The 23,310-nt window shown below is 40.3% G+C and overlaps 1 protein-coding gene across 1 annotated transcript; it reads left to right on the forward strand.

Moving 5' to 3' along the window:
- Positions 1-3,190: 3,190 nt before the first annotated feature.
- Positions 3,191-22,775, forward strand: TXLNG (taxilin gamma; the record flags this gene model as incomplete). Its single annotated transcript, XM_079540297.1, has 10 exons — positions 3,191-3,328; positions 10,192-10,504; positions 11,115-11,206; positions 14,362-14,532; positions 15,213-15,407; positions 16,689-16,808; positions 18,260-18,334; positions 20,521-20,613; positions 21,140-21,235; positions 22,455-22,775. 10 exons carry the CDS (start codon positions 3,191-3,193, stop codon positions 22,773-22,775), a joined length of 1,614 nt encoding a protein of 537 aa, XP_079396423.1.
- Positions 22,776-23,310: the final 535 nt, after the last annotated feature.

The raw sequence follows: 23,310 nt of genomic DNA on the forward strand, positions 1-23,310 counted from the left end.
TTTTCTTACTTTATCTGTTCATTTGGATCATGAAAGTATTTTTCTCTGCTGTTTGACCATCTTCCCATTAAGTTGATGGGGTTGTGCGTGTAGTACAGCACAGTATGCCCATTTTTACCTCATGTATTTACTAAAATAACCCTATGTGCATGAGTGTATCACCTGACTGTGAGATGCATCCTTGAACTGCTGGACTCTCCAATACTATTGACTCTTTGACTTTGCAACAGCTGTTACTTAAAGGAAGATGAAGTGCATCTGGTTAGTTACCAATGCCCTGAGAAGCAATAGCAGCCACGCTGTAGAACATGCAAATACAAATGTAGGTATTACTGTACCTAAACATATTCAGGGACTCATAAGGTACTTTGAAGCTGTTGCTTTTAACTAAACAGCGCTGCAAGAGGAGGAGCAACCCAAATAATTATCATTAGTTTGTCACTGTCATTTTTAACAAGACAGTGCTCTGCAGAACTTCACTTGAAGAATGAATCACGCTTCATTTTGTAAAAGCGTGCTTTTCATTATGGCACAGACTGTGAATAGTTTTCCTTTGCCAACTCAGGGATTCATGAGGCTCTGACAAACCTTTCCAGATGTTCTTAAGACATGTGCTTTATCCAAAACCACACGGGTAGAAAAATTACTTTTTCTCAATGTTTGTGATCCTGTCAAAGCAGGGAAAGCCAGAAGAGAAATGCAATTAGTTAAGGGGCATATATAAAATTGGGTAAAGATTTCATACCTGTTTTGATACGTGATGCTATAAATAAGACAAAGATAATTCAAAGAGTGTGCACTCTTTGAATTGTAAGCATGCGCCAAACCTTAATGCTGCAATTGCTTTTCTTTATTTATTCTCTGAAGTGCTGGTTTCCATACTCTAACGTGGATGCTCAGAGCTAGATAAAGTTACTGTTTCTCTATGTTTTCTGTCCCATTGAGGAGAAATGACCCAATTTAACAGCTAAATAATGACTAGTGAATACATCAATTACATCTAGCTGCTTCTCCTGCTGATTTCAGAAATGTTAGTGCTGGCTGTGCACTCTTTTGTAATGTCGATGCCTGCAATTTAAACATCAAAGTTTTGCTTTTGCTGTATCATCACCAACTTGCATCTTGTATCACGTATAACAGGACTTTCAAGCCCATCATGTGTTGGGTGGATGAAAAATGCTACTCTGAGAGCATTACTCGGGCAGAGAGAAGCCCTGGCATACATTTAGTGTGGATATGGAAACAGTGAACTGTCTTGGTGGGAAGCAGCCTCAAGTAGTGGGAATGTGAATGAAAGACCTGGAACCATTCCCTAAGCAGGCAAAAATACTGGAGCATAGGATCAGTAAGGTGAAGGAACTGGCAGAGCAAGCACGCTGTGTCTGTGTCAGCTGAGCGGTGACTGAGCTCCTGCTGGCCCTAAATGCCTGCAGGGAGAACTCATGAAGATGCCTGCCCTGAGACAACTAGCCATTTTTGCGTTGGTTCCTGGCCACTGAGTTATTACCAGTGGAGGTGGCTGAGCTGCCCATCTTTGGAGACTGAAAAGCTAGGGTGTGATGGGGAATCTGCCTTGGCTATGTGAACTTCAGTGCTGGCAGGTGTGAAAAACAACATGAGGGTCAGGCAGAGCAGGGTTAACTGGATTCCCAGACCGATCATCCACTCAGGCATGACTGAAGACTTGCCTTTGGGTGCCCATGAACGACATCTGTATTCTCCTTCAGAAAACATTTGCAATAGCCTGTAACTGGCAATAATTCTTACCAGTACAAATATCCAGCTCTTTTTTCCAGCTCTTGTCCCTGAGCTTTGGAGCCCTCACTCAGGAATGGAGGTGTGACATCAGCAAGGAGCACGCAGGAGAACACACCACTCAGATGACACATGCAGCTTCTATTTTTCTGTTCTACTCCTCATCCCATTCTTTATGCATCCTGGCATCTTGCTTGTTTTTTTAATTACAGCTGAGCATTAAGCCAGTAGATGTTTACAGGACTGTTTAGGTAAGGCCCTAGGATAATTTCTCTGTCATCATTTAATTTTAGGACCTTGTGAAGTAAAGGAGTGGTGACTTGTTTGGTTGCTTTTTTTCCTTCCGTCTCCCTCCTCCATGTTCTTTTTTGATTATTCATTTTGTGAAAAGTAACAGCGCAAGAAGTTCAGTTTCTATTTGGAACCAGGAAGAAAGTATTCCAAAGAAGAGTCTGGTTAGTCTAAAGCTTCTTGAAGAGGTCAGTGGAAGCTGAAAAGGACAGAATCAAATTTACTTCTGCATTTCAACAGTTTCCTCCCAGCCTTAAACGTAGTAAGAACGCTGTAAGAAAAGAATTAATGCCTTTATGTCACAGTTTTACCATCGTTATCAGTAAGTTTTTAAAACGTTTTGTTTTAGTTATGATCAAGGTGTTGTCACTGATGAGTTCAAACAACTTTTGGGTGGTGCTGTGCAGAGCCAGGGGTTGGACTCCGTGATCCTTTGCGGGTCCCTTCCAACTCGGGATATTCCATGAAAGAAACACTCGAAAGGAGTCGAACGGATTGTTTACGTGTGCCCAGTTCGGAAAGCAGTATTATTCTAAAATGTGCTAACAACCACGTAGGTTGGCTGCAGTTACAGGCTGTGCTCGCAGCGCCGGTGCCGGCTGCCCGCCTTGCGCAACGCGGCACCTGACAGACAACCGGGTCAGCCCGCGGCGCCGCTCGGCCGTCCCTTCAAAGCGGTGACGAAGGCGCCTCAGAGCGTTAATCGGCACCGGGAGGCGGAGCAGAGCCGGGAGCAGGGAGGGAGCTGCTCTCCCGTCGCCACCAGCCCGCGATAAAGCTCTTCGCCCCACAACAGCGCTGCGAGCCTCAGCGGCCTCCCGCTGTCCCGCGAGGGGCTTCGGTGCACCGCTCAGACTGCGTCTCCCAGAGTTCCCCACGGCGGACCCGACGGCCGCTCCAGGTATGCCGTGCTCGGCCCCGGGCGAGGAGCACGCCGGGAAGCGCAGTCCGCTCGCCTCGGGGAGCCCCATCGCTGCCGGGGGAGAGAGCCGCGCTCGGGCCGGGGGGAGCAGGGAGGGCGCGAACCTCCCACGTGAGGCGGAGAGCGGCGCGGCGATTGGCTGCCGGCGGAAAAGGGGCGGGCGTCCGGGAGAGCTTCCGGTGCGCTCGGCTGGGCAGCTTGTTTGGATGCTGCCGTCACATCATGGCGACGCGCGGAGCGGAGGCAGCGCGGGGAGGAGGCAGCAGCGGCGGCGGCGGCGGCGCGGCGGGACGGAACCGGCGCCACAGTCAGGGTCGGGGAGGCGAGGAGGCGGTGGTGGGCGCCAGCGGCAGCCCAGAGGTGAGAGCGGCGCGGCGGGGAGCGCTCCGTTCTGCCCCCGCCGGCTCGCGGCGCCTCGCTCTCCGGCCCCACGCGGCCTCCGCGCTCCGCGGCGCTCTGGCTGTGGGGGCGGTGCCGCTCTCAGGAGGCCGCGCTTCCCCGGGGGGCGCCGCGCCGGGCTCGCGGGGCGGGGTTTCTCGGCGCCCCCCCGGCGGTTCCGCGGACGGAGGCGGGGCGCCGCCTACCCGCGCGCGGGGGCCGCTGGCAGCACGTGGTGGAGCCGGTACCGGTCGGAGGCTGTGCCCCCCGCCCCTTCCCCAGAGATCTTTGCTCTGAAGGGATGCGCGGCTTTGGTCCGCGAGGAGGCAGGTGGCGTGTTTAGCCCTGCCCTCGTTATCGGAAATCGCAGCATCGCTTAATTCGCACGGCGGTACGGAGTAGAACTCAACCCCCTTGAAACATAGCAGGGAGTATTGGATAATTTTTACTTCGAGTAGCTTTCAAGAACTAAAAGTCGTCTGACAGTCTCTTTCAGGTGTATTCCCCCTGTTGGAGTGTCTTTCTTTGTAGGTTCCTTGTGCAGTGCTTTCTTGAGACTTAAGAACTTGTCCACCAGCTTTCTGCAGAAGTGCAGATGACAGAAAAACAATTTAGAGTAAGAAGGAAGTGAAGCATCTCTGTGGGAAGTGATTCACGCTGTATTTATTAAATATTTTTTAAATTAACACCTGTCTTAGGTGCTTGCATTAAAAAGCACTGGTGACATGTGCAGCAGCATGCTCTGTACGGTTTCCATATAGGCCTTGGGTTCCAGCAGTGAGAATTTTGCTAGAGCTACAGGAAGTGTTTTCTCATGTCGGTTTTTGTTGTTGTTGCTTGGTTTTTTTTAACCAAAATAGTGCAAAATAGTTTCTTCTCAGAAAGAGTGGAGAAGCACAGGCTGCCCAGGGTGGTGGTGGAGTCAGCGTCCCTGGAGGTGCTCAGGAAATGTGTAGATGTGACACTGAGGGACATGGTCAGTGGGCATGGTGTGATGGTTTGATTGTTGAACTAGGTGACCTTAGACATCTTTTTCCAACCTTAGTGATTCTATGAAATAAAAAAGCTATTTTTGAAAGCAGGAGTTCTGTGTGTCAAGGCCACTGAGAGAGAATGCAGGAAAAATGGAAAGGGCACCAAAACAAGGACCTTGAGCAGAGGTATGAGAAAATCTAAGTGCCTGAGCCAATATTAAAGGCTTAAATGCAAGGCCAACAGCTCTAGTAACATACTACTTCTAATATTTATGAAGAGAAATAACACAGTACTTCTAATATTTATGAAGAGAAAATATTGTCGTTCAAGAATTTGTTTCTTAACGTTCCTCCTGCTGTGCTGGGACACCTCACCTTGCAGTGATGATGAGTAACACTGAGGTGGAGTCCAATGTTCTGAAGGCAGATAAAGGAGTGCTGAGAGCATCACTCTCAGTGTAATGACAGGGCAGGGTGAAGTACTTGTTGGAAATGACTTTATGACCTCACAGCTGAGATCCCTGTTCAGAGGGGAAGCCGCCTCAGAGGCCGTCATTTTTCTCAGAAAGTTGTAATTAAACTGCGTGGCTATTTAGGTTAGTGAACATAGCATACAGAAGTATGACGTGGAGAAGCAAACTTAATAAACTAGTCTTGTGGTCACAAGAGCACTTGGATGCTAGACCAGTGGATGCTGGAAGGTGCACCTGCTGTAAAATTCAAGCTACAATTTTGTGGCATACCAAAAAGCTATTTTTTCTGGGAGGGGAAAAAAAAAAAAAAAAAAAAACATGGGGGGGGGGGGTGGGGGAGAAAAAAAAATTACCACCAAAAGTGACTTTAAACTGATTTTTAGCACAGTACAGTTATGTTAAGTGAAGTTGTCTTGAGTATCTATGGTGAGCAGAAATCTATTATATGTGTTTTCAGATCGAGTTTTGGTGTGTTAGCAAGTAAAAGTGAAATTCTGGGATGGTAAAAGCTTGTTCTGCTCTGTAAACCCTTAGGATAAAGTTCTATACTTCTTGGCACAAGATTTTAGTGTAATTGGTTGGTTATGTGCATATGTTCTTCTTGAAGCTTCTGGGATGTTTTTGAAAAGCATTAACAGCTCTGAAGGCAGAGGTTGTAAAGGCCTTCTTACAGTATGGACCATCCATTGCTATGGGGAGTGTAGGAAATGCTTTGGTTGTTTATTTTTTTTCAGGTGCTTTGCTAACGTTTAGGAGAAACAGGAAGTTATGACAGCTGCTAATTAGGATCTGTTATTAAGAGATACAGAGATGCAAAGTATTGGTAGGTTAGTACCCAACAATATGCACAGAGTGTTTTTAGATAGAACAACATGGTACTTCATAGGTACTGGAACAGAAAAGGATCTGCCCACACTATGTTTGCCCATGGTAGGATAGGCTCAGTATAGGCCTTCTCATGTAGGGAATGTGACTGCAGTGGCAACATAGAATTTGACATAGAATAACACTGGCTTAATGCCTTGTGATCATAAGTGATCATAAGATAAGGCAGTTTCATAAGTAGGGTGCCTGTCTTTGTGCTCTCACCTTCTAGGTGCGAAGCAAGGTAGAGTCTTTCTGATACGCACCTGCTTGATCAAGGCATGAGTTGAGAGAACATAGCAGGCTGCTGACCTGAAACTCTGGGGTTTTTCAAGAGGAGTGCTGTTATGAATATTATTCCTGCAGGCATCCTCAAGCTGCCTAGCCCTGTCTTAAATGGCTTAAAGATGGTTGTGCTTATTCTGAAATATCAGTGTCCTGTAATAGCTGGATTCACAGCTACGTATGTAGCAGGTATTTTACTTGTAATGGAGGAGTTTTTAATTTTGCTAAATACTTTTGAAATATTACAGTATAAAGTGCTTCATCTGTTGTGCAGGATGTTCTTTTCTTACTGAAAGTCTTTAGGTATGTTACAATCTTACTCAGGTCTTTCAAATTATAATCCGTGTGTCATTAAATCTGCTTGGAAGCGGCTGTAACCTGAATGACCGTGGTAGCAGCTAAAACCATAGTAGTAATTTCAGTAGCTGGGTTTTGGTGGGGTGGCTTTGTTTTGTTTTTATGCAGTCAGTACTGAATCAGCACTATTATACAATGCACTGTTGGAAGTGCTCTGTTCTGGCTGGAATGTTAAACTGAGAAGTTCACTCGTCTGATTAGCATGAATTTTGGAGGGAAAAAGGTAATGGTTTGGGTTGTTCTGTCCATTCCTTCAGTAAGAAGGACAATTTTAGCAATACTTATACAGTGTAGACCATAACATTCTCAACGTGGCAGTTGTTACTTATATACTTCAACCAAATCTGAAATTATTTGTACTTTGTGTCTGAAGAGCAAAGTGTAAAAAGGCTGCTGCAGATCTAAAGCATGCATGTCCAACCCCCAAGTCTTATGCTTTCATTGTTGTTGTTTTAATTTAAAACTATTAGAAGTTTTTTTAACTTATATGCATGGACTATGTATTGTATTTAATATGTGGCCCAATACGATTCCTCTTCTCTCAGTGTGGCTCAGGAAAGCCAAGATGTTGGCTATCTACTCTCTGAAGTGACAGCTTGCAACACTGAAGTGAAAATGTTGTTAATCATTATCAGGAGGTCATCTAGCTGTTAGCATTCGTGGCACCTGTCAGGCAGTAATAGACTCCTCGGTGCTTAAAATGAAAAATAAACACTTTCTAATTTAGGTTAAATGCATTAGAGTTTGTCTATGTTGCCCCATTGCTGTCAGTCCTAGTAGGATTTATGAATGACAATTTGATGGGATTTGAACTTGTTTTTTACTTAGTCTTGTATGTAATCAATCAAGTTGTTGGTATTGCTGCCTTTCTGTAACCCTTTCTCTAACCTATTCTAGCCCATCATCACCAGTTCCTAATTATATTTAAGCCAAGAAAATTGAATATTAATACCAAAATGGTCTCCTGCCATGCTGTGCTTCAGCTTTGGATGACGCAGGCTTGCTTGTCAGTAAGATTCAATTTGTTCCACGTTCATTGGAAAACGAAGAAAAGCTTGAAAAGCTCAATAGATGCTTTCTTTCGTTATTGGAAATGTCATGCTATTATTTTGAAGTCTATTTGAAATATACAGGGCACATGCACACCAATCTTGATCCTCAGTTTTCTGGTGGGTGACTGCTACCTTCTGTGCTAGACTTGGGAGAATGAATCTGATGGCCTCATGGCTTTTTTTTTTTTTTCTTTGTCCAAGAATAGAGAAGCTCCTGGAATTGAAGGATTATTATTGTCAGTAAAGAATTGGACTGACACCTAATTTGACTTCTAGAAAAAGCTCTGCTGAATTAATGAGGTGATGGTGTTCACTCAGCAAAGCTGCCAGGTGCTTTGGAACATGCGTATAAACGCCAGCTCAGAAATGAGGGATATGTAAGGTACTGAGGCAGTGTGCTAGCGGAGTGGGTGTTTTTCAGTCCCTGGCCACATATGTGCCCCTGCCAGTAGTTTTTCACTTTTCCTCAGTAGAAGAAGGAGTTTTCATGGATGAAAATAGCTTCTTGTGGACGCCTTCTTGCTGACGGTGCTCTAGAACTGCAGGAGTCCATGCTACCTGCGCTTCTGTGGTTAGGATGAGGTATTTTTGGCTCAGTTCCTCACGCGCCGGCTGTGATCAGGCCGACCTTTTTTTAGCGTCTCTCACGTCTTGGCTGATTTCCAGCCATCGCGAGCTCTTCTGTGCGGTTGGCAGAATGGCCTATTGCTGTGCAGTGAACTGGGCCGAGGGACTGATCTGGCTATAAGCTTTGTTAGAACAAGTTGCACAAATGCTGCTCTCAGCACAACAGGGAGGTGGTCTGAAAGAGGGGAATGAGGAGTGATTACAAGAGCGCTGCCTGGGCGCTGCTGCTGCTCGCTGTGTGCCAGCCAGGCCTACCTGCTGCCTGTTGGAGCGCGGGGTGCTTCTGTGCTCCACTTTCTAAAAGAAATTCCTGAGTCTCTTCATGAATTTCAGAAAGCCTGAAAATGCTGCCTCTGCCCAGAAACTCTTGAGGTTGGGGCAGGCTTCTCCTACTGCTTGCCAGGCTTCTGAGGGTCAGGAATCTGAGCTAGAAGCTGACGTCACACATAATGGGGAAAAACAGCACATTTCAGCTGTTGTTGGTACTGCAGTTCTGCCTCAGTTTCATGCTCTGAACTTTCCTGCTTTGCCAGTGTAATGTGAGCCCTGTAGTACTCTGTATTCGGCTTCTGGACAAATTGTGTTTCTTAAAGAAGCCCCGTGCTCTGTTTTTAACCGTTTGTACAAAATTCATTTCACAAAGTTTGAATGAGCTGTACGTGTTTCATATCTCATAATGTTTTTAGGAAGAAGCTCTCGTTTGCTGAACTTGGGAGTAGTGAGCCTTTCCCATGCAAAGGATGTCTCATGGCTTAAGACAATCTGAGGAAAGAGCATGTTTTAGAGCTCTAAGAAAAACCTTGGGATTGATCATTGATTACATCAATTCTGTCCATGTGTTTATTACCTTTGGAAGCTTTCATCAAGCACATTGTCTGGCATGACTGGAAGAAGATAAAGCTACAATGTGTTTGTCCATAGTGCTTTCTACACTTCTAGAGAGCAGTGCAAAGTGAAAATCTTTGATAAGTCAGAAGTTGCTGCTTAATGTCTGTACAGATTATTTACATTTGCAAAACTTATTGTCCTTCCTGAAATGTACTGCTTTAATTCCATCTTCACAAGAATGAATTTACCTTGAGATAAGGTCTAATGTAGGGGACTTGCTTTGGTTGTAGCGAACAACTAAGCTGTCATGCATGTGTTTTTTTACAATATGTAAAATATATATACATACAATATATATGCATGTTAGTTTAATGATTTCAAATTACTTGAAGCCTGCTAAAGAAAATGGGATTTGGACTGTATCTTGAAGTATATTATTAGTGTTGGCTGTGTTCCTTTGATGTTGGCTACTTGCTTTTGAACGGGAAGATGGTCCATCCACGCAGAATGTACAACCCAGTGCCAATTCCTGGTGTTAGACATTAACATTATTTTTAACAGTAAAACATAATCTGAAATTCATTTGTGCTTAAACAACATCGCTCTGCACATAAACAAGACCTGGTTCTGTAACTACTTTGCTGTAACTTTTAAAGCTTTTGGGGATGATTCAATGGGGGTGAATTTCAATATTTTGAAAATGAATGTGCTCCTAGACCTGTTTATCGTTCTTGTTAGACGGGTTGTCTCCAATCATAAGTTGTCCGTCACGTCTGATTGAAGTAGGTTAAGCTCTTATCCTTGAAGAAATGTGTTTCTATGAATTTCTTGACCTTTCTTTTGGTACAGCTCTTGAATGACTTTAAAACTGCTATCTTTCAGTTCTCTGAGCCTAGTATGTAATAGTATGTAATAAAGCAGTACTTAATCATGATACATTCTTATTTCAATTTCCCGATCCTATTTTTCTACGTACGTAATATTTCCTACATTTATTGTTGATTTTTGAGATACACTTTTAAGAAGTGTAATGGAGAAATGTTTTCAGTTAACTTTGAGTGATTTAATAACTCAGATGATGTCACATTTGTTTTGGAACTTCACAAGCATATCTCCATGTAAATGTTTTTGTGGTGACGATGTACTGAAATTGCTAATAGTAGGAAAAGTAGTATTTTGGACTGTTGTGCTGTTTTCTTCATTGTTCCTTAGCCTTATTCTGTTTACGTTTATTTATATATGGCAGTAAGTATCACCTTGATCAACATGAATGACAATGGACTTTTACTCTTTTTTTTTTTGCCCATGCCACGTAGAAGTGGAAGTTTCCATTTTAAATACACTGCTTGATTGTTGATCTCTGCTTTTTCCTTTCATTTCTGAAGTTGGTTGTTGGTGCAATGGAAGAAGCTGGATCCCAGGAGATGGGAATGAATAACCAGGATCAGCTGATGAACAGCAGGTGCAATGAATTGTCTAACACAGTGTTACAGCATACGCAGCCCAACTGTGACGGCCTGGAAAACACGGACACATTGGAAGGAACTGAGTATATCACAAAGAACAGAAAGCTCCCAGGTTCCACGTGCTGCTCTCAGGAGTCTCGTGAGGAGACTCCTGGAAGAGAGGAAACCCGTACTGATCCACCTGATGGCCAACAAGATCCAGAGAGCGAAAAGCACAAAGAGAAAACTTTAGGTGTGTTCTGTCTCATCTTTATTTTGTAACCAGAACCACTTAGAATACTTTGTTAAGGATGATAGAATGTATACTTAGGAAAAAACAGTTCTCAATGCGTATGTAAGAGTCCCTCTGCTGATATTGCTGTTTTTACAGCATGATTTTTTGTTTGTTGTTTTTTTTTTTTTTTTTCTGTCATTACTAATTAGCTTTTTAACTTCCTGGTTGTTGGATTAATTTTTAAATTTGTGATTGCAGTCTTTAGTGCTCTCACTGCTGGTGTTTGAATTCCAAAGGCATATTAAAAGCACTTTTATGAATATCTTTTAGTAGCTAAACTTCAACCTTTTAAATTAATTCAACTTTTTCTTTCCTGTTGTAAGGCAAACAAAAATATTTTTGTGGTTTTAATATTGAAGTAACTTTTGCTATCCAAGTTGTGTAATGGCATACAGTCAAGTAAAATGATTCGTACTGTGATGACTTCGCATTATGCAGCTATCAAACCAGAAAACAGCTTAAGTCACACTAGTTTCTCGCACTTCTGCATTTTACTTTTAAAGACAAGCTGCTGTTCTGGTAAGTTTTTTTTTCTCCTCAATAAGGTCATATTTCCTTCTTTTAATAGGAAAAGAAGTACTATTATTAATGCAAGCTTTGAACACGCTTTCTACCCCAGAGGAAAAGTTGGCGGCTTTGTGCAAAAAGTATGCTGATCTGGTAAGTAATTTGTAAAGATAGCAAGAGTTATTCATGTGTTAACGGTGGAATGCAAGAACTTCTAATACAGGATGGTTAATGATTTTGAAAGTTTCACAGTGTTGGCAGGCAGAAATGAACACACAGGCTTCTCGTGAATATTGTTCCAGCAGAGCTTGTGTTTAGTCTTTTCCTTTCTGCAAGACTGTCTAAAACTAAAGGTAAACTAGATTATAACTTTTTGACAACCTTGTACTGAATCATAACACTAGGATTAACAGAATGATTTTTCTTTTGGAAGACAGTATTTTCCTAGGTTACACCTGCATTTTAGCATAAAGAGAAAAAACATACTTTGCCAAGGACTTGAAATAAATTAGTTCTGCTTAACTTCTTAGGGATTGAAGGTAGAATCAGAAGGTGCAATTTTGCTCTGTGATCATACACACAGATTTCTTCAGTAACAGATCAAAAAGGCAGAACATGTGTCATGGTTTCATGAGAGCACATTCAGTTACTGATCATAGAGTGCATTCCTACTCTAAATGACACAGAACAACTTAATCTCTAAAGTAATTGATGACAAAATTGGGTGGATTATTGGGTCATAAGTTGTCTTTCTGAAATGTGTCTGGAGATGAAAATTGCTGCACTTGTTCATCTTGAGATATGGGGACAGCCAAGAATGGAAATAACACCTGCATGTTTTTTTCCACCATATTTGTAGCTGCAAAATGAAAGTAAAAGCAAACGGCTGAGTAGCTTAAAAAACACAAAGCTTGCTTTCTCTTGTTGTCAGGTGTAGTATGTGTGGAAACATTTCTGAAAATGGCTGCACAATAAACATAATGGCTGCACAACATGACAGAACTTCTGAAATAAACTGCATTTCTTTTGAGAATATCGATGTCTGCAGAGCTTTGCTAATGAGCTAGTACAAAAACTTTCTAGTCACAGAAGCAATAACTATTTAAGAATACATGTTGTTAGCTCTTTTTTTTTTTTTCCCCAAATCCAGAGTCCTCCTTGGAGGTCTGATATGTTTTTGCTTAGTTTTTTCTTGGTCTCACGTGTGTGTTCTTTGTTCACGTGAGTGAATTTCCTTCAAAACTAACAACTTCTCTAAGAAATCACTTTCCTCTAAATGAGAAACAATAACCATTCTGTAGTACAACTCGAGGATATTGAGAGAAAATACAATAAACGTGTTGGATTTTATAAACAATTGTTTGTGCATGTGGTGCCCTTCCTATTTGAGCAGACGGCTCTCATGTCAAGTCAGAGATGATGGCCTGCATGAGGATCTAGGTTAGGATGAATTCCATAATTCTTCTGAGAGAAAACAGTCTGCACCATTTTTATTTTTTGAGTTTTCTTGTTGAAGGAAAGATGTTTAAGTAATTGAGGAACTGCTAGATTAAATGATAATCAGTTCCTTCCTGTAGCTTGGCAATCAAGACAGACCTGTTCACGTTGTGATTTTTTTTTTTTTGCTTCTTATGGGAGAAGGTCTGCAGTCTGTTGTTAGAATCCCCAACCTAGGGAACCAGTTGCTCTCTCTAGCAGTTCTCAGCATCGTGGGAAGTCGGGTGGGAGCTCATGCAGGTGTAACAGTAGTTTAGTGTTAGTATTTAGTGGTGCCCTGTTTACCTTAGGTTCATTTTGATTTGGTTGTGCTCCTTTTAAGATGCATTCTTTCCTTCATGATCATGGTGGTGAACCACTGGCATAGGTGTCAGATTTAATGCCAGCAGAGGTTTGAACTGACAGTTTATGACAGTGCACCTACAATGCTTGTTTTCTTTTTTTAAAGATTCATCATCTTTAAAGCTCACTGTCAGGTTTTTCAGTGGTGTCTCATGAAAAGGACTGTACAATAAAGGTAGGAATGCCACTCTCCTGGCAAAAGATCTTCCACAATTTTTTTTCCTATTTTGGAATCTATCAGAAGATCAGTTTGTGACGCAGGAAGGTTTGCATCCTTGGTGATATGTCTCACTGGTGTACTTTTACAGGCCTGAAGTTTGATAGGCATGCAGACAGTAGAGCCACTTAAAGTGTTTTTTTTCTGTCCAACCAAGAAAAGGGCTTCTTATATTTGTGTATCAAAATATTTCCTTAAGGTTACTTTGCTCCAAACTAGGTGAAATACAGATTTTATTTGCTGCTTTGTGGTGATCCTTAACTTTATTCTTTCTTCTGCGCTTTAGCATTATTTTGAGCTCTTTCAGAAAACCGTTGTTGTATTCCATCATGGTGATATTCCTGAATGCCAGCCTTCTCTTCCTGTGGTGTCCTGAGGCTGAGGCACTGATAAGGAGCAGTATTCCACTTAATGTTGTTAATACCTTTACAGTAGATCAAACCCTAAATAATATGGTTTCTTGGGGAGCCCAAAAATCAAATGCAATGGAACTTGCTCTCAACTAGGTGTTGTTGCAAGAAACTCTTCAATTTGCTGGATGTTCATAGAGTAGATTTTGAAGTAGATCTGCCCTGATGCAAAGTTTAGCAATGTCATCCAAATAGTATAAAGAAAACGATTTCAAAAGTTTTTTTTTCACGTGGTTGAGGCTACATATCTTCTAAGTCAACAAAGCCTGGGCTATGCAGCTTTAGTAATTTGACTTGATTTGTGTCAAGGCTGCTGGTTGTGTCTGTTCCTTTCTCTGAAGTAACTTAGCATTTTACAAAATGTTATCAACTGCTTCTTGCTTCAGTAGGAACACCTGCTGACAAGAATGCAGTTTCATGGTTTTCTTCTTTTTGATGTTAAAAACAAGGCATGCTTGATAAACAGTTGTGTGTAATTTACAGATAAGAGCGGAAAGAACTATGGCTTGCTGAAATGCCAGTCTCAGCTTTTAATTGTATCTGCTGCATCCTCCTTTTTCAGGGCTAGTCCTGCCCCTGTAGTTGAACACAGGCTGATAGCTCACGGTCAATAGGTCTGTGGTCCATGCTCTTTGTCAAGTTGGAATGTGTGTATTTTCCTCTTCTGTCCTTACATATTTAGGATGCTGGGTGTTTCTCTAAGATCAGTGGTAGAGGTTCAAATGATGAAATTATTTGATTTCTTTGCTTTCATCTGAAATGTTTACATGTTCAGTCTGCTTTCGTAGATGCATAGAGATAATCCTGGCTATATTTATTTCACACATGCACTCTAATGTTAGTTGGAAGAGAGCCGGAATGTTCAAAAGCAGATGAAGATACTGCAGAAAAAGCAAGCACAAGTTGTGAAGGAGAAAGTCCACTTGCAGAGCGAGCATAGCAAGGCCATTTTGGCACGCAGCAAACTGGAATCTCTCTGTCGGGAGCTTCAGCGTCACAACAAGACTTTAAAGGTAAGTCTGTTGGCATAAATTATGATGCGTGGTGGTGAAGATCCTTCTTATTGATCATTGCTTAAAATTAAACCTGCTGTTTTTCGCTTACTGCTTTATCCCGTGTACCTGATTTTTAAGGTAAAGAACATGAGGGTAGTTCAGCTGGCTTTGAACTATTCTCTAAACTGGTTGATAGGTCATATTACTTGTACTCTGTGGTCTTGTCATGTTTATTTCTGGGAGCAGTAGTGATGACTGCTGAAAAAAATAGCACAACTGAAATAACAGCGGCATGAAATGTCAATGTATCAGGAAAGAAAAGAGGCTTAATTATGTCAGAATACAGTTTCTAGGAGTAAAATGGAAGAGCCATGAGATTCTTATCTGTAGTCAGCGTAGGAAATTGCATTACAGTGTCAGTTCTGTTTTTAACATTTAGGTAATTCTTATTCTTGCAAAGGTATGTATGCAGTATCTTGAAATGCCAATAAGAATAAGAACAAGGTTCTCTAAAGGCATTGGAACTTCCAGATACTTCATGTGGATAGATCAGTATAATATAACAATTGTGGTATTAACAATTTAGAACTTGAAACTGTACAGAAGTGAATTACTGCCATCATTTCTGACTAAAATGTATGGAAAAGGCACGTGGTCTGGCTTGAGCATCATTACTTTCTAATAATTTCTCATAAAAGGAAGAAAACATCCAGCAAGCACGTGAAGAGGAGGAAAGGCGAAAAGAAGCAACTGCACATTTCCAGATTACTCTGAATGAAATTCAGGCTCAACTGGAACAGCATGATATACATAACGCCAAGCTCCGTCAGGAAAATATTGAGCTGGGGGAAAAACTGAAGAAGCTCATTGAGCAATATGCCTTGCGAGAAGAGGTACTTACATTGTGCTCCTGGTGGGATTCTGTTAGTTCTTTACAAGGATTCAGTAATTGTTCCAAGGGGCCAAAACCCTACCACTTGACACCCACCATATATATGACTTAAGAATATTCTTTTTACTTCACTGCCTTGAAAAGTGACGTGGTTGTTTGGCTCACTGTCTGCCATTCCTGTGGTTTTGCATCTCTGTGTTCAAAGTGCGTTGTAAACAGTGTTTCACTGTCAAGGTCCCCAAACAGAAATAAGTTGTTTGGAGATCTGGAGACTTTCTTTGTCGTTGAAGGTATTCAGAACAACCTGATCACTTTGAAGTTGTCTCTAGTTTTGGTGGGCATTTGGACTAAACAACTTAGGAAAGTTATTTTCAACATGAGTACACATTAATATTAAATTCCTTGAAAGTGCAATTTCACATTATATTGTGAGAGGAAACAGTAGTCATTATCTTGTATCTGTTACTTCATTAAGATTCTTTTTTACAAGCTACGTTGTAGTTCTTGTTGTTGGTGTTGAATCATCCTAAGCTATATTGCCTTAAGAATATATTTGGACTGGAGTTATGGAAATGACTGTATGTTAGCACTGAGCTAGCCTTAATTGCAATCAACACATAAACTAACCAGACTAAACACTGTTAGTTCTTAGTTGGCATAGGAGAGCTGGAATATGGCTTTTTTTTTTCTTATCTGGATCAGTGAGAAAATTCACTGTAGATCCAGTTCCTGATCTTTTAAGATCATGGAATATTTATATAAATACATATATAAAATGAGATAATTTGGGGAAGACAAAAGGTAGCAAGTTATTTTGTGCAACTGTATGCTCGGAATTAAGGCTGTATAATTGTTCATTGTTTTGTGGAGTTTCATCAGCCTAGTCTGTTTGCAAACCTTTCTTGTTTCGAGTTTTTTTTAATTTCTTGGAACTAGAGCTTGTAGAAGAAATGTTCAAAGTAATATAAAAGCTTTATAAGAAAGAGCAGGTTGCTGTAGCATATCTAAAAATGTGCTAAGTGATGAAGTTATTCTAATGATTAATAAGTGTACTTCTAACTTAGGCTTCTATAAAAGACAAAAAAAAAAGTGTATTTATAGGGGACAGAGGGGAAAAAAGGCATTTTGAAACCATCGTTTGCTGCTCTTCACGTAAAACTTCTCAAGAATGTTTCTCCCCCATACATGTACATCCATGTACCTTTGACCTGTGTACAGTTTATCTTTGACTAAAGGTTGTTTTTTTGGTTGTTTTTTGTTTTGTTTTGTTTTTTTTTTTTAGCATATTGATAAAGTGTTCAAGCATAAAGAACTGCAGCAGCAACTTGTGGATGCCAAGCTCCAGCAAACTACCCAACTTATTAAAGAAGCAGAGGAGAAACATCAGCGGGAAAGAGAGTTTGTAAGTAAATTCTGTGTATGTTAAAAAGGAGATGTCAGCACATCAAAACAGACTTATGATTTAAAGCGAAGGCAGCAAACACTGAACTACTGGGAATGTATTTTGAAAGTTAGAATAGCTTTTCAGTGTCAGGACTGAGGTGTAAGTTGTCTGTGTATGATGTGTACAATATTAATGTCCACGTACACAGGCAAGTAGTGCTACTGTTTGCATTTACTTAGTAAATGGCTCGATGTCACTTCAATTTGTCCTGGATTCAATAATGTTTTGTTCTGAAACATCGCAGGTACTTCCTTGCTATCGTGTGGTTATAAGTTCAGTTTTTATGCTATAGGGTGTAACAAAAGCAGAATGAAATGTACGCTTGCCAGAGCATCTGTCCCCAAAAATATGCCTGATATTTCATTTCTATATTGGTAGTTAGGAGTTATAGAATCACAAGGTTGGAAGGACCTACAGGATCATTTAATCCAACTGTCCTCCCATTACCACTGCTACCACAAGCACTAACCCGTATCTCGTAGCTCCTCATCCAGATGGATCTTGAACACTGCCAGGGATGGCGACTCCACCACCTCCCTGGGCAGCCATTCAGTGCCTGACCACTCTGAGAGAAAAAGTTTTTTCTTATGTCTAACCTAAGCCTCCTCTGGTACAGCTTGTGGCCACTTCCTCAGGTCCTGTTTGTTGCCTGGGAGAAGAGGCCAAACCCCTCCTCATCACCACCTCCCTTTAGGAAGTTGTAGAGTGCAATAAGGTCTCCTCTGAGCTTCCTCTTCTCCAGACTCCAGTTTTCTTGCAGTCTCTCAATAAGTTAGCTTTCAATTAAAAACAAGTCTTACAAGTTTGTTGCTGTCTTTTAACGGAGTTTTCAGAAGAAGCAAGGCTTTTGCCTAGACTATCTTAAAATGATCATCCACTGTTAGACTGTATACACTGTTAAAAAATAACTTTGGAATCTGAAGCTGATGAAAATCAAAGATAAATGTACAAAATGCTCTCAAATTGACACAATTGTTTTGAACTGATCTGTAAAGGTACTATTAATGCCTGGAGAAGTGAAGGTGGAAAATAAATTACAGAAGTTTAGAAAGAGGTATAAGTTACATATAGATCATTGATGAAGTACTTGTATAATTTTAGTAGATCGATTTTGCTACCAAACTAGAAACATAAATTCTATCATGCTGTTATCTAAAAAAAAGTCTCAGCGGAATAGTTTCTGTATGCCAACACATGCTTTTAAGTTATATCTATTGAGGTATGGTTATAATTAAAGAACCGAAAAAAAACCCACAAAATGACAATAAGAAAGTGTACATGTGAGGAAATGTCATTGAATGTCCTTTAGATTATATTAATCTTTGTTCATTTTCATCACAGATGAAGTTCTTTGAGCTATTCTTAGGCATATTTTCCTTACATGCTTTTTTTCTCTTGCTTTTTTTTAGCTGCTAAAAGAAGCTACTGAGTCCAGACACAAATGTGAACAGATGAAGCAACAGGAAGCACAGCTGAAGCAGCAGGTATTTTTAAAAATGGAATACTCTTTGATAACAGGTTTTCCAAAATAAAAATATTGAGAGTTTTCTGACTGTAGTGAAATGTAACAAACTCGTGGAAAAAAAAAATACATCTTATCATTCAGCAGCTACAATGTTGGATTTTTTTTTTTATTTTTATTTTTTTTTGAAAAATCCTTGGTGTTTTAATTAAATCTTAAACTGTATTTTCGTCAGATAACTTCTCAGTAGTGTATTACATAGCATAAGCTGCAGAGATTAGACATTCATTAGTTGCTGCTGAATTCCTTTGGAGAGTACTAGATGCTAAACAATAAAACGCTGGAGTTGGTGTTCTTTTAAATTAACAGCAGTATAATACAGTGCATTCTTTGTGGTTATTTACTGTTCTTTGCCCATTTTGAAACTTCTCTCTTCGAAGGGTATTTTATCATTTTTGTAGCTTTTCTGGTCCAGAGAGACCCTTGTGACTCTTCATGTAGAGTGGATTGTAGAGTGCCTGTGGATTTTTAGCCATGTGGGCTTTAAGACTTATTCTTTACTGTTTGCATTCCATGCTGCTGTGGGGCAATGGAAGCAAGAATTGTTTTGTTTATCCTTGTAGTTTTTAAAAGTTTTTAACCTAAAGCTGAGCCTGCACAGAAAACACTATCTTTAGTTGTTTACTTGCTGAACGTGGAGAGATGGGCCACAGTTTTTGTACTACTGTTCTGGATCACTTGCAGTCACTGGCTACATTTGAGCTCAGCCCACAAGTCAAGGGAAAGTGGTAGGTTCAGCTAAAATTGCAGCATCTGAGAAGCAGCGGATAGGGCTTTCACTGTAGGCTTCTTATTGCTTCAATTTCCAGTTCTCTGTTAAGTCTCCTGGCAAGCTGTTTCATGACCATTTTTTTCCCCTGTATTCTACCTATTTCTTTTTCCAAGCAGTTAGATTTGAATTGTATGTATGTGTATGGTTAAAATATATGTGCATCCCTTCACTGGCATTGACCTTGCCTGGAGGAATCTGGACATCAGTGTTTGTTTTGTTGTTGTTTTTTTTGCTGTTTGTCCCAAATAGTTTTCTTTAAATGTAGTATTTTGTTTTATCTGCAAATAAGTTACCTTCTATTTAAAATCCCACTGCCTTTTTTTCTTTTCTTTTTTTTTTTTTTTTTTTTGCTTTTTATAGTAACAGTGGGTGTACTCATGGCTTTCTGTGGTCAGCAAATGTTGTTGTAGAATTAGATGAGCCAGGAAGTTCAGTTGCATTAAAGGAATAGAGTCATAATCCACCGGTCAAAAGTGAGGCATTTCTTTTATGAATTTTTCTCTTATTTTTTTGAGGAAAATGCAGTATGTGTGTCCTGAATGTTATGGTCATACAACCACTGATGCAACCAGTTATCTCAGTTCTTACACTTGAGATAAAAAGCTACTACTAAATGGTCTTGGCATTTGGAACTTCTGTATTCTCCAAACATCAAATTGCATTCTCATAGCAGTGCATTTTTTGCTTTATGCTTCATGTTAGAACCTTTGGGAAAAACTATGCTCGTTAACATATTTTGCTGGTCCTTATGACTGACCTTGTGGTTCAGGGCAAGAAGTTTTTCTATAACTGAATATTAATGCTCTTCAGTTATTAAACTAGGGCTTTTCATGATTGAATGAATGCCTTGTCAATATTCACTTCCCATAATTTTTGCTCACTGGCCTGATGTTGTAGGTTATGAATATATATCTTGAATTCTGGACTCAGCCATGTTTATTTTGTCCCAGCCTTGGTTGTTAGCTTTGGCTGGTTAAAGTGGAACGGTACGTCTTGTCTGAGCTTAATTTTGCTTACCATGTGCTGAATTTCCTCTATACTGAAGTCCACAGGTTGGGTTTTTGGGATTTTTTTTTCTCAGTGGGGAAGCAAATTTTTTGGCAATGACTAAATACAGTGAAACATTTGAAACATTTAATTAAAAATGATATCCCTTTCTTTATCCCGTTAGAATATTACTCTTGTGTATAATTTGAATGGCATGTTTTTAGAAAGTCTCTGCATATTCCTCAGAAGAAAATTGCAGGATAGCGTGAGAGAGAGTTTTCAAATAAATAAACAACAAAATCATCTGTGTTCATCTTCCCTTGTACCTTAACGAATATTTCTGTATTTGCATGCAGCTGTTATTAATGTTCCTGCCCCTTTACCAACAGCTTTCTCTCTACATGGATAAATTTGAGGAATTCCAGACTACCATGGCAAAAAGTAATGAACTGTTTACAACCTTCAGGCAAGAAATGGAGAAGGTATTTATAGGATTACTTAGAGTATCAGAAAGAATAATATAAAAAAGCATGCTGTTAGTCCTATGCATTGTAGATCTCAAAATAGTGTTCAGTTTCTGAAAATGTGTGTTATTTTGAGACTTTAACATGGTAGGGGGTAAGGATTCGTCATATTGTGAAAGAGAAACGAATAATGTTCTGTGGTGGAGTTGTTTTTAATGTGGCTGAGTCCCAGTGTCAGTTTTATGAAAGACGTGCTGTGGAGGTTTGGTCTGCTGTGCTTATGATTTTAACTTCTTTATTGAGAATTTCATTAGCTGTTCTCAGTGGTTACTAACCTGTTTCCTTCTAGGGAATCAGGCTTGTTTCCTGTGAAAGCAGGCTCCGTATCTGTAGGGTTACTTTTGCACAGAAATACTTTTCTAGAACATAATTTGTTCAAACCAGACTTTGAAAGTAACATTATGAAGAGTCAAATTATTTGTGTCTACCTACTTACCTGTGTTGCAAAACAAGCTACCGAAGCAAGTCCTGTATTCTTTTGTAGATGACCAAAAAGATCAAGAAACTGGAAAAAGAAACTATAGTGTGGCGTACAAAATGGGAGAACAACAACAAGGCTCTTTTGCAAATGGCTGAAGAGGTAATTATTTGCATCTTTTAAGCAGCAATATTTCTGCACTGCAGTCTGTGTTCTGTAGAGCTTAATATGTTTCAGTAATAGAAGAAAGTATAGACTCCCCTTGGACTCTCCCCAGTTTCCTGGTGTGTAATGGTACACTCTTATTCTCCACAAATGGTGGAAAATAAGTTTGGATTTAGATGACAACTTTTCATCGCGCGCACAAAAAAAAGCCAACGAAGCATCATTTTTTCCTTGCTCAGTTTTGCCCACCTTGCCCACAATTGGTTGGGTACTGTGTATGATGAAACCATGCATGTTGTGTGGATTGACAGTATTTTAATATGCTAAACAAAGTTCAGTCAGTGCTGCAGTGGAGATTCGTTCTAAATATGTAAGATGCACCTGAAAGAAATAATCTCTAAGTAAGGAATTACTTATTTTCTTCCACTGCTGCTGTTTTTGCTGTCACGAGGTGCCATTACTTAATTGCATTCTAGCAGGAGAGGAGCTGTTCACACAGATGTAAGAGTACTGTTCTTAGTTTTTCTTGTTTACTTCTGAATTCCATCTTAAATGTGTTACATATGATCTTACTGAACTGTTGGATATCCCTAACTGCTGTATAGGTTCTGCTATAAGACTTTATCTTTCTCCCTTCTTTTAAGGAGGTGATTAGAGAGCTATGAATATGATACTTTCTGACCTGGGTTCTGCTGCTGAATCATAGACTTAATCATAGAATTGCTCAGGTTGGAAAAGACCTAAAGATCATCAAGTCCAACCACAGCCTAACCATAATACCCTAACTCTAACAACCCTCCCCGAAATCATGTCCTTGAGCACCACATCCAAACAAACCAAAATGATTTTTAAACACATCCAGGGATGCTGACTCAACCACCTCCCTGACTTCTCACTTACATTCCCATATTTCCCCATTGTTATCAGTATTTGGGTTGATTGATAGCCCTGTGAGACTTCATCTTAGCTGATAACTCAGCCCTTAGTTAGCATTGTGTAGTTAGATTGCTTTTGTGAAGTCTCGAGAGTTATCTGTTGTCACTCTCAGAAAAACCACCTCTAGTGGAGTGTCAGGTATTCTCATGTAGGATTTGACCTATCGGATGAAGTAACATTTTCAGGATTAAATAATGGTGATTCTTTCCATTAATTAAAAAATAAAAAAATAAATAAATAACAGTTGTATCATGAAACTTGTTTGTTTTCTGTTCCTCAGAAAACAGTAAGAGATAAAGAATACAAGGGCTTTCAGATTAAACTGGAGCGTTTGGAGAAGCTATGCAGGGCTCTTCAGACAGAAAGGAACGAGCTGAATGAGAAGGTGGAAGTCCTTAAGGAGCAAGTTTCTCTCAGAGAAGCAGATGTGGATCTAGCTGTGCAGGTGTTGCAGTCCTGTACACTCAATTCCCACGAGGAGCTGGAAAGTCCCACTGACACAGAAGCAGGAATCCAGCCCAATGTTGAATCACACGCAGCAAATCGTTCCGAAAAGACTGTCTTGACAAGTCCTGTTCCTGGCACTGAATCTGTAGACTAAAATGAAGTGTAAACACTGTATTGAGAGATATATTTTGTGTATAACTTTCTCTGTTGGTGGTAACTATTGGTTTTGTGGTGAAAATTTTCTTACTTTTTCTACCATATCTGTATTTTCTTAGAACTACTGGACTTATGTGGTACAGGAGGCTGCATAGCAGCTTTAAATAGCTTAAACTATAAATTTTCCACAACTGTGTTGCACATCTGCCTCATTTTTTAAAAGAAAATATTTTTCCATAAAAGGATGCATGTGCATTTCCTCCCCACGGCACGAATCACCGTCACTGAAGACTGTGCAGATAGAACATCGGTAAGGGGAAACAGTGACAAAGTGTCACTTTTTGCTTTAAGGAAAGGCATTCTGGTTTTGTTCGTTGAGTTGCCACTCGATATACTAAAGATTACCATTTGTCCTAAATTCATCTATATGAGGATGTCTAACGGCCAGTAAAAGTGTCAGCTTTCCCCTCTTGTATGTTTTCATACATAATGAATGAAAAAGGTCCAGAATACAGAAAAACGTACCTTTAAGG

This window comes from Tetrao urogallus, assembly GCF_951394365.1.
Source record: "Tetrao urogallus genome assembly, chromosome: 1".
Taxonomy (NCBI): Eukaryota; Metazoa; Chordata; class Aves; order Galliformes; family Phasianidae; genus Tetrao; species Tetrao urogallus.